Source organism: Henckelia pumila, chromosome 3 (genome assembly GCF_033568475.1).
Source record: "Henckelia pumila isolate YLH828 chromosome 3, ASM3356847v2, whole genome shotgun sequence".
Classification (NCBI taxonomy): domain Eukaryota; kingdom Viridiplantae; phylum Streptophyta; class Magnoliopsida; order Lamiales; family Gesneriaceae; genus Henckelia; species Henckelia pumila.
Window position 1 is genome coordinate 72,809,480 of NC_133122.1, and position 15,069 is coordinate 72,824,548.

At 34.5% G+C, this 15,069-nt stretch overlaps 2 protein-coding genes across 4 annotated transcripts; one reads left to right on the top strand and one right to left on the bottom strand.

Annotated features, from left to right (window-relative positions):
* Positions 1-234: 234 nt before the first annotated feature.
* LOC140890608 (cadmium/zinc-transporting ATPase HMA3-like) lies at positions 235-8,047 on the top strand. 3 transcript variants are annotated; one of them, XM_073298522.1, is made up of 10 exons: positions 235-478; positions 1,100-1,309; positions 4,166-4,423; positions 4,522-4,619; positions 4,716-4,971; positions 5,063-5,200; positions 5,361-5,688; positions 5,768-5,970; positions 6,149-6,351; positions 6,434-8,047. In XM_073298522.1, exons 2-10 carry the CDS (start codon positions 1,120-1,122, stop codon positions 8,000-8,002), a joined length of 3,243 nt encoding a protein of 1,080 aa, XP_073154623.1. In that variant the 5' UTR covers positions 235-478; positions 1,100-1,119; the 3' UTR covers positions 8,003-8,047. The 3 variants fall into 3 exon arrangements, with proteins under 3 accessions (XP_073154623.1, XP_073154622.1, XP_073154624.1); XM_073298521.1 differs by lacking the exon at positions 235-478 and adding an exon at positions 760-878; XM_073298523.1 differs by lacking the exons at positions 235-478; positions 1,100-1,309 and adding an exon at positions 3,961-4,082.
* Positions 8,048-11,441: 3,394 nt separating this feature from the next.
* Positions 11,442-12,586, bottom strand: LOC140891968 (uncharacterized). Its single transcript, XM_073300686.1, has one exon. It carries the CDS (start codon positions 12,531-12,533, stop codon positions 11,586-11,588), a length of 948 nt encoding a protein of 315 aa, XP_073156787.1. The 5' UTR covers positions 12,534-12,586; the 3' UTR covers positions 11,442-11,585.
* Between the last annotated feature and the right edge of the window lie 2,483 nt (positions 12,587-15,069).

Below are 15,069 nucleotides of genomic sequence, written 5' to 3' on the forward strand. Positions count from 1 at the left end.
GAAAAAAAGAGCCTATCTAATCGACCTGAAGTGACTGAATCAATAAATCTAAATCAATTATTTTATTTTTATTTTTATTTTTTTTAAATACATCTACATCAATTATTAAATATTGAATTTTCCAAACAAAAAAAGAAAAAAAAAAAAAAAAGCAAAAAAACATTGCTTTTGGGACACAACAACTCTATATATAGTTGCATAAATCTCATGCCATTCTCTGCAGGCACCAAAGAACAGAATATGTGCCAACTGATATTTTAAAAAAATGCTAAGTTAATGCATTTTACATGTGGATCCAACCATATTATTCTTAACTATTTATGTCTCACGCCGATACGTACATACATATATAATATAATTATGTATCCTCTCATCGCCCAATAGGTTTTTTTTTTTCACATATAAATTAAGCCTATTTCTTGCTTCGTTTTCTTGCACTTTTTTTTCAGGAGACTTGTTTGGGCTCATTCATCGAAAGGTTAGTTCAATTTATCTTGCATAATATAACTCATGCATGCGGCATTTTGGCGACTGTAACATCCTATCAACAACATCCATTCGAAAATTTTCGGAAAAATATAGGTCTATATACATTTTTTGTAATTTTTCTAAAAATTCGTCGTTTTTTTTTTTATGATTACACGGAAGATGATGGTTTAACTCCGTGTTCATCGATTTTTATGTCGTTCCGCTTCTAGTAGTGTTAATGGCATATAGATGTATAGATGCACGCACGTATGTATAACATTTAATTACCAGAATGACAGATGACATATAACAAAATTATTTTTTAACTTATAAATATTAAAGGCGTGTGTGTAACGATGCAGTAGCTGTCACTTTTAAGTGGAAAGATTATCTGATTATGCACAAAGAAAGTAATTATCCTCGTATTATTCGTTCTTTAATTTGTCCCTTTTACAAATATAGAATTCATAACAATTACATGTTTTTTTTTTCTGGTTTTAATTAGGGGGAAAAACAAATTTCATTTTCAACAGGGGATTAACTGCCAAATTAATTATTATGAGTGAAACAATATGCATGTAAATTAATTAGTTGCACATGTAAATATGTTTTTTTTTTTTGGTTTTTGCAGAAGAATATATATATGTAACTATGAATACCGATAAAAAAAAGTTTCAGAAAAGCTACTTTGATGTGTTGGGGCTGTGCTGTTCATCGGAGGTTCCGATGATCGAAAGGATTCTAAGTTCACTCGACGGAATCAAAGATTTCTCCGTCATCGTCCCCACGAAAACCGTCATCGTCGTTCATGATTCCCACCTCGTTTCGCAGATTCAAATCGGTAAATAAATTTCTTATCATTAATAACATCATTTTCGTCATCGTCATCGTCGCGATTTTTTTGTGTTTGTTTATCTCGATGGGTATATTAATTTGGTGCGTGTACGCCAAATATCCTCAAGATAAAGATATAGAGTGATATAATTATATTAAATTGCATGATTTTACATTTATAACGAAATTATGATCGATCCTAATTTGTTTTTGAGCTGCTTAATTTTATTGTTTTCGTGAAATAATAACACAAATTTGAAATATATATTAGTAGAAACCATTTTTTATAGCGCCATGTACTGAAAATTAAATATATAAGTTTTAGAAAGACGTGAGTTGGAATCCAAATTAATTAAAAAGAAAGTAACATATGGGGGAAAATGTAAAATAGTTATTAGTAGAAACATTCTACAAATAGAGGATCATTTGAAATTTTAGTTCGAAAACCTTTCTCCAAGTTAAATTGATCTTCCACTCAAACAAAATATTTGCATCCATATGCAACTAAAGTTAAACAAGTGGACCCAAAATTGTTAGAAGCACAAAACTCATATGAGACGTTGTCACGAGTCAATTTTGTGAGACTGATTTTTGATTCGATTTGTCTAATGAAAAAATATATATTAATTTTTATCTTAAAAGTATTATTTTTCACTGCAAATATAGATCAGTCGACCCAACTCACGGATATAAATCTGTAAGACTATCTCACAAGAGATTTAAAGGTGAAACAAGATTGGTGAGGGGAACAATGCATGTAATTTGGACGTATTAATAGTTGAAAAATACTATATATACAAACAGAGTTACAAAACTTTAAAATTTGTTCAAAATTGTATTCACACCAAAATTTGACAAACCAGATGATCAAAATCTATTTACACGAACTACATAACCAATTTTGAAATCTTGCTGGTGAATTAATATTGTTTTAATTAAAATGGTAAATGCGAAAAGGGAAAAAAACGAGTGTTGGTGTGTTTCTCGCTGGATCACATGAATTGTGCGTAGATTAGTTTCAGCTTTTCCTAATGTCGTCCCCAGGTGGTGGGTGCATGCATGGGCACCCTCTTTTTTTTATATTAGATTATTGGAATATAAGTAAAGCGCCCAACAAAAAAAAAAATTTATTATTATTATTTATTTTATATAACTGCTAAATTATTTGGAAAAATTTGCACACTAACAATACAGTTTTTTAATCACATCATCAGTCTTTTTAAAGCACATTATTCACACAATAATTACACAAATTATAACAAATAATTACAAATATTTTCAATAAAAATTGTTGGCAGTCTAAATATATATTAAGTTAAGAATTTTAAAATATAATTATAAACCAATTAGATAAGCATAGATAACGTGTATATAGTTACTAGTACTTATTTTTTTATTATTTTTTTAAAAAAAGTTGGTTTGGTTGTGAAAGATGACTTATGCCTCGAATTTTATATATTCTCCACTAACAATTTTTTATTTGCACTGTAATTTTTATAAGAGAAGATAGTTAATTATTAATTTTAAAAATTAACAATATCAAGCTAATTGATTAGGGAAAATTGTGTTTTCCTCCTCTAGTTTTCCCTTTCCAATTTCCGCTCCACTATTTACTAAAATTGAGTTTTGTTCGTGTATCTTTTATTTTTCCTATTGAATAAATATGTTTTCACTGGAATGCTTACATGAAACTAAAATATATCGGCAGTATGTTTGTCCTACGTTTAGCCGCGTCATGCATATACCATCATCACTTTAATGACATGTGAAGACAAAATTAATAAAACTATATCGAATACACAAAGTTATATAGCACACTAATAAAACTTAAATTTGACAAATAAAACACCAAACTTGTGAAAAGACAACATAACATGTCCAAGTTGAAATTTTCGCTTACAAAGAATATTTGGGACATGTGATTGTGAACAATCCACTCTAAGTTCATCTTATTTTTAATGTAATATACATTGTCTATTTTATGTTGAGATGCATGCATGAAACTCTTGTTGGCGCCATGAATCCATTAGCCTAGTGAATTAAATAGGAAAATCCGGTCTCCTCTTAATTTGTCCTAGTGACATTGGCGCTGAATGCTATTGATGTGGTGTTGATGTATCGAGCATCACATCAGAACCACATAAAAAAAAAAACTAAATTTATGTTAAATGAAATGAATCATACTAAAACCCAATTTTACGATTTGAATCATGTTAGCTAAACTTACCAGATATAGAAAACGAACATATATATATAATCAATTAGGTTGATGAAATGCTAGCATAAGGGCAGTATCCTTACAATATATCAAAAAAATTAATTTTAATTTGACTATGTAGAGTCCATATAATAATTGAGTTTCATCTTAACAAAACCTACTCTCCAATGGGTATGAGGTAGTATAAAATACAGGATAGAGAATATATTCGTATAAATGAGATCAGTGAGTTAAGAAAATTTTAATCGTACAGTCATCTTTAATAGTGAAACAATTGAACTGGAAAGAAATTGATTTCATAAACCGAGTAAAAGAAACAAAATTGAAAGGGAGCACACAATATTTATTTGAGACATCAGCTGATCATATATATATATTTTACAAGTGATCATATATATGATCATGAGTATGAATCCCAATCAGTCTATACCCGTTGGGGGATTATAATAGCGAATATCGACTGCTTGTCTCCTCTATCACGGATCACATGAGTGTGTGTTCTATCTCGCGGTTAATAATTTCTATTGAGTTTCGGATTCTTTGTTTGTGGCATGTATGTTAGGTGAGAATGTATTTTGTAAAAAAATTATTAAAATTGGCATATTGCAGAGTTTTAGATTTTCTTGATTATTTAATCTGTAACAGTTAAGGCACTGAATCAAGCAAGATTGGAGGCAAATGTGAGAGTGTATGGGGCAAGCAGTTTCAAGAACAGATGGCCAAGCCCTTATGCCATTGCTAGTGGTGCATTGCTTTTGCTTTCATTTCTTAAATTTTTGTACAGTCCCTTTAAATGGCTGGCTATTGGTGCCATTGCTGTTGGGATTATACCCATTTGCTTGAAGGCCGTTGCTTCGGTTCGAAACTTAACACTTGACATCAACATCCTAGTTGTGATCGCAGGTATACACCATAAGTAGTTCCATGAAACCGTAAATTCGAAACAGAGTCTTGGAGTTATTTTATGTTGAAACCTCGCTAACAAACTCTACACATTCTAGTTTCGGGATCGATTGCCCTTAATGATTACTGGGAAGCTGCCACCATTGTGTTCTTGTTCACAATAGCCGAATGGCTTGAATCCAGGGCCAGCCACAAGGTATGCAGATCACTTTCACTAGCATTTCTCGTCATAAATTACTTTGTTCATCTAAATGTAAACGAACAATGATGAAGATTTCTGGCAAACTTGTAGGCCACTTCCATCATGTCATCGTTAGCAAACGTCGTGCCCCAGCGAGCTGTCCTAGCGGAAACTGGTGAAGAAATCAATGCAGATGAAGTGAAATTAAGCACCATTCTTGCTGTGAAGACCGGTGAAACGATTCCTATAGACGGGGTTGTTGTGGAAGGCAACTGCGACGTAGACGAAAAAAATTTGACAGGTGAATCTTTTCCTGTGGCTAAGCAGAAAGACTCCACAGTTTGGGCTGGCACAATCAATCTTAATGGTAATAAAATATATCCTTTGATCTTTGTTTTCATGACAAGTTTATGGTGTATATGAGCATGAAGTTTACTTGTTTCGGCCAATGGTTTTAGGCTATATTAGTGTTAAAACAACCGTTGTAGCAGAAGATTGCGTGGTGGCAAGAATGGCAAAGCTTGTTGAAGAAGCTCAGAACAACAAATCCAGAACACAAAGATTTATAGACAAGTGTGCAAAGTATTATACACCAGGTAAATGCAACTTTTCTTTGTATATTTTCGTTCACTGTCCTAAATTTGTAGGATCGAGTGTCAACTACCATACAGCAGAATGAATACACGTTTCAATAGTGTCAAATATTAAGACAAGATAATTGAAGTTTACGTAACTTTTTCGTTGAATTTCTTGCAGCCATTGTGGTTATATCGGCTTCTCTGGCATTGGTTCCCTTGGCATTCCGAGTCCACGACAAGAGAGAATGGTATCATTTGGCTCTGGTGGTCTTAGTGAGTGGATGCCCTTGTGCACTTCTCCTGTCCACACCAGTAGCCATGTTTTGTGCACTTTCCAAAGCTGCAACACTAGGAGTTCTGATTAAAGGGGCCGAGTATCTTGAGACATTGGCTCGGGTAAAGGTCATGGCTTTTGACAAAACTGGGACGATAACTCGGGGAGAGTTTTTGGTGGCAGATGTGAGATCGTTGCAGGACGACCTTACCTTGAACACTTTGTTGTATTGGTAGTGATTCTTTAGTCAAGTCATGTCGTTTTTTGGTCCAAATAAAGGGATCATGACTGTCTTCCTGCAAACTATACAGGATATCGAGCATTGAGACCAAATCAAGTCATCCAATGGCAGCTGCTCTGATAGATTTTGCTAGAGAATATGGCATTGAGCCGAAGCCTGAGAAAGTGGAGAGGTTTCAGAATTTTCCAGGAGAAGGGATTTGTGGAAGAATTGATGATGTTGAAGTATACGTGGGAAACTCGAAAATCGCTTCAAGAGCAGGGTGTACTGCTGGTAGAATAACTCAACCTCTTCAATCTTTGGTTACCTCAAATTATTTTATTGAGAGAGCAACTTAAGACTTAAATTTTTTTTAACAAAATTTACGGAACGGCCGGGGTGACTCTCCCTGCTTACCCCAACTGGATCATCTTTTCTTGATCTTTGCTTCCACTTTTTCCTCAAAATCCAGTTCCCAAATTAGAAGGATACAACGTTGAAGGAAAGTCCGTCAGCTATGTTTTCTTGGGGTCATCTCCGGCTGGTGTTTTCTGTCTCTCGGACATGTGCCGAACAGGTGCAAAGGAAGCCATCGACGATATCAAGTCATTAGGCATCAAAACTGTGATGTTAACTGGAGATAGTCATGCAGCTGCCAAGCATGCACAAACTCAGGTAAAATTTGATTTCGTTTCTATTTTAAATTGTTCATAGCAGGAAATAGAACATGCAAGCTCACAAAATTCTTTTCCATCAGTTAGGGGGTTCTTTAGATGTTATTCATGCTGAACTCCTGCCAGAAGACAAAACAAAAATCGTTACCGAGTTACAAAAGGAAGGTCCAACAGCCATGATCGGTGATGGCGTAAACGATGCTCTTGCATTAGCCACAGCAGATATTGGTATATCCATGGGAGTTTCAGGCTCAGCACTAGCAACAGAAACAGGAGGTATCATCCTTATGTCGAACGACATCCAAACAATACCCAAAGCTGCGCGATTAGCCAAGAAAGTGAGACGGAAAGTCATTGAGAATGTGATCATATCAGTTTCAACCAAGGCTGCCATTGTAGCATTGGCTATAGCCGGCCATCCCCTCGTTTGGGCTGCGGTGCTTACTGATGTTGGAACCTGCTTGTTGGTGATCTTCAACAGCATGTTGCTGCTTCAAGGAACGCCTACACGAGGGAACAAATGGATTCGATCAAGTTCTAACAAGCACAATCACAGACACAAGTGCCATACTACACACGGTTCATCTCATAATAATGACTCTTGTTGTAATGATATTGAGTCCCAGAAGAAATGCGAGCCTAAATCGTGCTCATCCAAGAAGTGTGCCCCCGAATGTGGTTCAGGTCATTCAAGTTGTGGGGATAAGAAATGCTTGGTTTCTGCTAAAGAGCACGGTTGCAAATCACATCACCATCCGCATATTGAAGCCAAAACTTTAAATCATGAATGCTGTGGCAAAGTTTCTCAAGATTTGTTACATCAGAGAGCACACAAACATGGATTTTCTGAAAACGCAGTACCTTGTGAGAGCAAGAAATGCTCGGTTTCTCCCAAAGAGCACGGGTGCAATGCACTTTCCCACCAACACGACGAGGCCATGATCACCAATCATCAATGTTGTGGCGAAGACACTCTAGATTTGAAATTGCAAAGTGAACGGATGAATGTTTGTTCAGAAAATGCAGCATCTTGTGGCAGTAAGAAATGCTCGATTTCACCCAACGAGCATGGTTGCAACGCGCATCACCATCTGCACAATGAGACCAAAGCTGCTTATCATCAAAGCTGTGGCAAAGTTGATAAAGATTTGGAATCACAGGTTGCACGCCATCATGTTCTTTCTGAAGATGAAGAATCTTGTGAGAGCAAGAAATGTTTGATTCTAGCCAAAAAACACCTTCCAAGTACAGATCATCAGTGCTCTGCCAAAGTCGCTCAATGTTCGGAATCAAAGATAGCACACAACCATGAGCATTCCAAAAACGCAAGCTGCTGCAAGAAAAATGATAAGGTAAAATCATCTCACACACACAAGGGATGCCATGAGACACATAAATGTGAGCAGGACAACCGGAACTCGGCCATATCACACAAGCAAGAGACGTCTCACCATCATCACGAAAAGAACGAAAAGTGTTGTGCTCATACATCGAGAAACCGTGAAGCTAGCCATTCTGGATGCGAAAACCGAGCTTTTGAAAATGGTAAACATCTTACTTCTACATTGGATATGTTAGAATGCAACGCTGTGAAGTCTTGTGAGGCTTCAAAGAGGACTAGTGCCTTAATATCAGAGATTGTAATCGAGTGATATAACAGAAGTGTATGACTCATAATGAATAATATTTTTATATCATTAATTAACATATCATTAATGGAAAAACAGATGAAAAATTATTTATCAAGTACCAGTTTTTTTTAAAATATAAGTGATATTTTTGGTGAACTTTTGATGATTTACACTAAAAGTTTATGTAAAAAAAAACTAATAATCCAGTATTAAAATATATAAATATTCAAAATCAAAGCATTAGAAAGGAAGATTAATTATAGAAATAATACTTTAAATTTTATTGTTTTTATATATTTTATACTAATAAATATTTGATCATCGAATAAATTGACACAAACAATTATATTATTCTTCTAAAATTCTACTATCATATTATTTAATCACTAAACATGTATAATTAGAATATTAAAATGTATAAATATTCAAACTCAAAGGAGTGTAAAGGAAGATGGTTGAGAAAACGAAATGATACTCCGTGAGTTAATTTTTATTTGACATAAATAAATGCAATTAATAAAAATTATGGTAATAATTCATCAGTATGTTATATGTACGAAGTGTATATTTTATTATTAAATAAATTGAAAAAGAATTATATTATTCTTATAAAATTCAACTGTTAATGATATTTAATTCATACTAATGAGAGGGGATGAGTGGAACAAGGAGTGTACTGGACGCAATGTGATTCATCGTTTTTATTTTTTGCTATTGTTTTAATCTTCAATAAAAAGATTATAAAACTAATCATATGATGATTATGATTCTCATTTTCAATTTTGTTTTCAAACACTACCAATTTCTTTTATTTTTTTCTTCACTTTTTTATAATTTATAAATTTAATCACTTCTACAAAACATATTTTTTTGTAAACACTCCCTAAAATCTATAAGGTCGTATACAATTAACAAAGAACAAGGATATAGTAGTTTGCAAACACTCCCTAAAATCCATAAGATCATATACAATTCACAAAGAACAAGGATATAGGCACGGGCTACGAGAGTACTAGAACCTTGATGCATGATGTTAAGTCGAAGTTTATATAGCATCCATGCGAATAGTATCAGTGTTAATCGACTAAATTTTCCGAATGAAACAAGAGGCATTCTGGGTTTTTTTTTTTTAAAAATAAATAATAATAATAATGAAAAAACCCTTAGATGATACAAGAAGATGAAATATAGTTGTTATTGCAACCGGGACAGGAAAAAATGCCTGCAGAACCACTTCGAGGGGTATTATTCCCATGAAGAGATGATTCTTAATGACTCCTTTCTACATAAATCATCTCATCTGGCTTATAAACGTTAAATTCATAGAAAATCTACAGTTATAACTTATAACTTAGAAGCATCGACGAGAACGACTGAACTGGGAACTACCATAAGAATGGTCAGAGTCATGGAAACTAATATCTTTTCACACAACTTGCTATTGAATTAATATTCCTTCAAATTTATAAAAACAGGACTAATATGAATATGAAACTGAGATTACAAATTGATTCACATGTCGATATCACATAGAGTTAGCTAAATCATCACGGCTTCCTTCATTCATGCAAATGGGATTTTCCAACCAATATTGCACATAACAATGAGACCCCATTCAATGCAGGAGATCAGTATATTTTGCAAGGAAAACACAAACAAAATCCCACGATGCAATACATACTAGCCTCTCTCATATAGCAGTCTTGTCAAGAGATCAATAAGTTAACCTTGAAAGAGAACAAACGCATTGCAGTATCAGTATGTTCCTACTTCGAAAGCACGGTCACTCGTCTCATGCGCTAGATTCAGGATACTCCTCCAGAAGCTGAATTTGAAGTTTTGAACAAATCCTTTGAAATATAATATGTCATGATCAACACGAAAATATATTCACAAGTTCACTTTTATGGGAACAAACAGAATAACATGAATTTGAACCCATATTCTCAAATTCCTGAATTTGAAGTCTTGAACAACAGAATAACATGAGAAAGCAATATATTTACTTTTACGGGAATAAACACCTTACACCTACATTACAAGAAAGAAATGACATCTTTAATTATCTAAATGACACATGTAATATGAATCTATCAGATAAAAAGAGAAGGCATAAAAAACGCTGCATTGCTTGGAACAAATCAAAGAGTTGAGTTGTAGTACTTCCTTAATATCATCAATCAGTAGGCACAAGAGACACCATGGGGCCTGGGACAATTACTTGAGATGCCTAATGAACATCACAAAAAGAGAGATGCCAAGAAAACCAGGAAGCTTGCATGGATTCGTACAGGATGTACAGTGGATATTGTGACAGCTGAAGAGGAGAATGAGGTGCCAAAAATGGCCAAGACTAGTTTGAATGGAGGCTTAACAGAGATTGTAATTGGATGATATGACATAACTTTGAAAAAAATAATGAGTAATACTTTTATTAAATTCATCTCCTTCAATGCATAGCTAACAAAATTTTGACAAAATTTTAAAATCAATGAACTGAATGGAGATTGGAGTATCAAAGTTTACTGAAAAATTGTGATGTCGGACACTTCTAAGGAGAACGTGATTCATAGTCCGACTTCTAAGAACATTGCAAGAGTTTTTTTTGTGCCCGTTCGGTATGTAATTACCATTGTCTTCAAGTGTATGAATTCCTTCTCATTTTTCAAAGCAAAAATCAGATAATTAGGAAACAATTTTGAAGCAACAGAGGCCTGAAGTTATCCAAGGGGAAAAAAATTTGGATAACCTAAATCAAAGAAATCCTATTTTCTTCCACATTGTATGAAAGTTAAAAATACTCAAGTAAAATATAGCTCCTTTCTAAGCAAATGATGTAATATACAAGAACTATAAATCAAGACTATTTCAAGACAATGGCACATAACATACCAATTCCTGTAACAGATCAGAATCGACCAAGTACCTCCTTTCTCAACATAGCATGCTACAGTTAACTCATGTATTTGAAGACCACAAGGAAAGATTTGAGAGAATATTTGAGAACATAACCAAAGTTAAAATGAAATATACAGAGTAAAGAAAAATAGACTTTAAAAAACAATAAACACTCGGTCCAAGATATGAAGTTCCCAAAAATTATAGTGAAGTGAAGTTGGGGTACACCCTAAAGGCATAAAGAAATGAGAATTTCTACACTTCACTCTTGTAATCAGATGTACACACAATAAAGTTGATAACATACAAGCCATTGAATACATCTTGAATTGTGACGTCAAATAATTTGATGCAAATCTCCATGATTGGGCGAGAAACCATGCAAACCAAAACATGCCATTTGACCATTAGCTCTATCTTAAATCGAAACATAACCAATCCTATCCTAAGATGACAAAAGCATTCGACTTTATGAATATAAAATAATTTAAGAAAGTTGAAATTAAAGAAAACCTGGGGGGGCAACAATTTTTAGCATATACTAATTATCACAATGAGCCACTATGAGAAAAACCATTAATTTTATAGCAAGATAAAGCATGTTACAAGCACAAAGGCATAGTTCCTCCTTCCACGGCAAAATAAGAACTCAAAATTAAAGAGCTGAATCCTAATTCATCTTTGAAACCAGAAACCGGAAACACCTTCACTCCTGAGTAATGTAGCTGTCTCTTCGGCCCTCGAAACCGGGCCTCATTAGCTTCTTCTCGCGCTTGGCAATCTTCCGCTTCTTCTTATCGTTGATCCTCCCCTCAATATTATCCTTCCTCTTATGCTGCCTCTGCTCCCTCACCTTATTCTGTGCCTCCACCCTCTCCTTCCACTTCTCCGAGCTCTTCTCCTTCCTTTTCTTCTCCCTTTTGATACTCTCCTTGATCAGCCTCGAATTATCGTGCACCTTCACCCCCATTGCCCTGTTTGTGGCGGCCATCCACGTTTCTCGATCGGCAACTCCTGGTTTTTCCCTCTTCACCTCTTGCAATCTCTGTGCTCTCTCCAATTCCTTCACCTTCGAAAGCTTCCCCTTCTTCTTTTTCCTCTTATTTTTCAACTCCTCATCATCCCCCAATCTCACTTTACCATATTCAATAATTTCTTCCCCATCCTCCGACTCCAGCTCCTTCCCAGAAACTCCTCCGGCAGACTCGTCAACCCTCTTCCGCTTCTTCCCATCATTCTTTGCATTCCTTAGACGGCTGTTCCTGCCATCTCCACGGTTACCTCGCATCCCTTCAATCTTTCTTCGTAACTTCTGCCGCAGTTCCTCGTATGTAACTGATTGATTCTGCTGACCTTCATCCACATCCTCTTCGACATTCTCGAAACTGTCCTGATTTGGGGCAGAAGACGAAGCTTTGCTTTCTGGGTCGAAGCGCTGGCGCCGGGCAAGCTTCAGATTTTGTTTCGATTGCTGCTTCAGCGACGCCTTGGCTGCTTTAGAGAGGCCCTGGTACCATGGCTTCGAGTCTTCATCCTTCGCCTGGTAGAACTTTGCAGGAATCAATTCTATAAGGTGATCGATGAACTCTGCGTGTGAATGGATAAGTGACTTCATATCATCGATGGCCTTGAAAGCGGGTGCCTTTTTCTTCATTGTGGCTTGAGGAACGACGGGTTTGGCGGCGGCGGCGCTTTGTTTGTTCAGTGTCCGAGTTGGGGTTGCGAAATTATAGAGGAAATTGGAACCTGGGTTCCTTTTATTTGGGCTTTAGAATAGAATGTAATCTGGGCTTCTTCTATTTGGGCTTCTTTTCAGTTTCCGGGCCCCCCAAAACACAATATGGATTTAAAAACTTTTTCAAATATTTGCAACGGTTATTTAAAACCGTTGCAAATCATTATAATTTAAAAAATATGTACATATATGCATAAAATTGTCGCAAGTTGCAACGGTTTTAAAACCTTCGTGACTCGTAAATAATTAATTAATGGATGTAATGGTTGGGCGGTGGGGGACAATAAATTGCGAAAGTTTTTATAATTGCAACGGTTTTTTGAAAACTGTCGTACGTGACTCGTAAATAATTAATTAATGGATGTAATGGTTGGGCAGTGGGGAACAATAAATTGCGACGGTTTTTATAAAAAATCGTCGCATATAATTGCAACGGTTTTTTTAAAACCGTCGTCGCATATATACATATAATTATTTTCTCTCTCCTCCTCACACTCTCATTCGGCCGACTCCTTTTATCTTTCTTTTCTCTCCAATACTTCACCATTTCGATTCTTCAAGTGGCCATAAGGCCCATAACTCCTCCGTCGGTGGCTAGATTTTGAAAATAATCGTAGATTCGGAAAGCTCACGACGTAATCTTTCTTGTGATTCCTATTTTCCAAATTTTTGAGATCCTTTCGTGGAACCCGTTTTTCGAGGCCGCCATCGTTCGTCGCCCTTACTGTCGCCGACCCTCTTTTGGAGTGGGAGGAAGGTGGCTTTGGTTGTTCGGAGTTATATTTCAAAGCTTTGAGGTATAATTTTGATAATAGGGTTTTGAATTTGGGGATTTTGGCTCTTTTGAATTCCTATAATTGATATATGTTAAATTCTTGATTGTAGGTATAATATTCAAGCCGATTCGAGTTATTGGTTATTTTTCAAAAATTATTTAACCATTAATTCCAATTTTCATGATTTATAAACATTAATATATCCTTACCACGGTTTATTAAAAAAATTATATTGAATATTTGCAACGGTTTTTTAAAAATCGTTGCACAAGTTGCAACGGTTTAACCATCGCAAAATGCGACGGTTTTAAAAAACCCGTCACAATACGTTTTCGACAAACATTTTTGCGATGCTTTTATTTGCGAAGTTTTTTGCTGACGAAAAAACCGTCGCAACCACCATTTTTTTGTAGTGATAATTTCTCTCCCTCCCACCTTTCCTACTCTCTCGGTCACTCATCTCTATCTCACTCTCTTCCATCTTCAAAATGTATCTTTTATATAACTAACTATCTTTTTTCATCTTCATATTTTTCGTTCATTTCCTAAAATTTTTAATTCAATTATATATTTTGCAATAGTTTGAAATAAAAAATATTTTGTTCGATTAGAATTTTGGAATTTATTTTGTGATTGTTAATAAATGATTTACACAAATGATTGTAAAATATAATAATAATGAAATATGATTCAAAAAATTATAAAACGACTTAATTCTTAAATATTTGAATAATCGCACAAAAAATATGATAAAAATAAAATTAATAAATAAACTTTCTGATATGATTGATAAAATAATTTATTTTATTTGTTGTTTAAAAAATTCAATTTATTATTTTTATTTATGATTTTTAAACTTATAATTGTGGCAAGTTTAAAGTTATAATATAATTATGATTTTTAAATTAAAATTATTACACTAGATATAGAAAAATCATAAAATTTGGTAGTCCCATCAAACTGATAACAATTTTTTAGTTAATAAATTTAAATTTTATATTAAATATGTTAGGACCCTTAATTTTGGTGATTAGAAACAAGTGCTCATTGTTATAGTTTAAATTGTCATTCTTTGTAAAAGAGGTCAAAGGAGTTTATATGCTCAAAGAAGTTCGACTTCACAAAAGAAGCCCGACTGCTCAAAGAAGTCTCGACTTCCTAAACAAGCCACATTTTACTAGTCACGCATTTCAGAAAGACTTCCTAAAATGCCTAACTGCTCTAACGGTCACATTTGCACAGAAAATATATCTCAAACAAAGCATTAAATCTCATATACATTCATCAGGAGATGTGCATGCTAAGTCACAACATTTACGCCTAAGATATCAGAGCATTTAAGAACCATAAATGCGAAAGAAGTTAACGTTCAATAGATTGCCAAAAATGGAATCTGCAAGAATTTTACTTCACAAGTGCAGAACTGCCACTACCAATTTTCAGCATTAAACTTGTCTCACATTTATGAAAGCATACAAAAGAATTAATGACAATAGAGACAAGTATTAAATGAAGATATAAATAAGAGGATGCAAATTAGTAGAAGATACGAATCAAGCTTAACAATCACAAGCCATAAAAAAACATTCTTCGAGCACTTTGCAAGACACATTCTATATGCTCACCTTACCCACTTTCAAATGTCAATCATTTGATCTTTCAGGATCACAAATGACGAA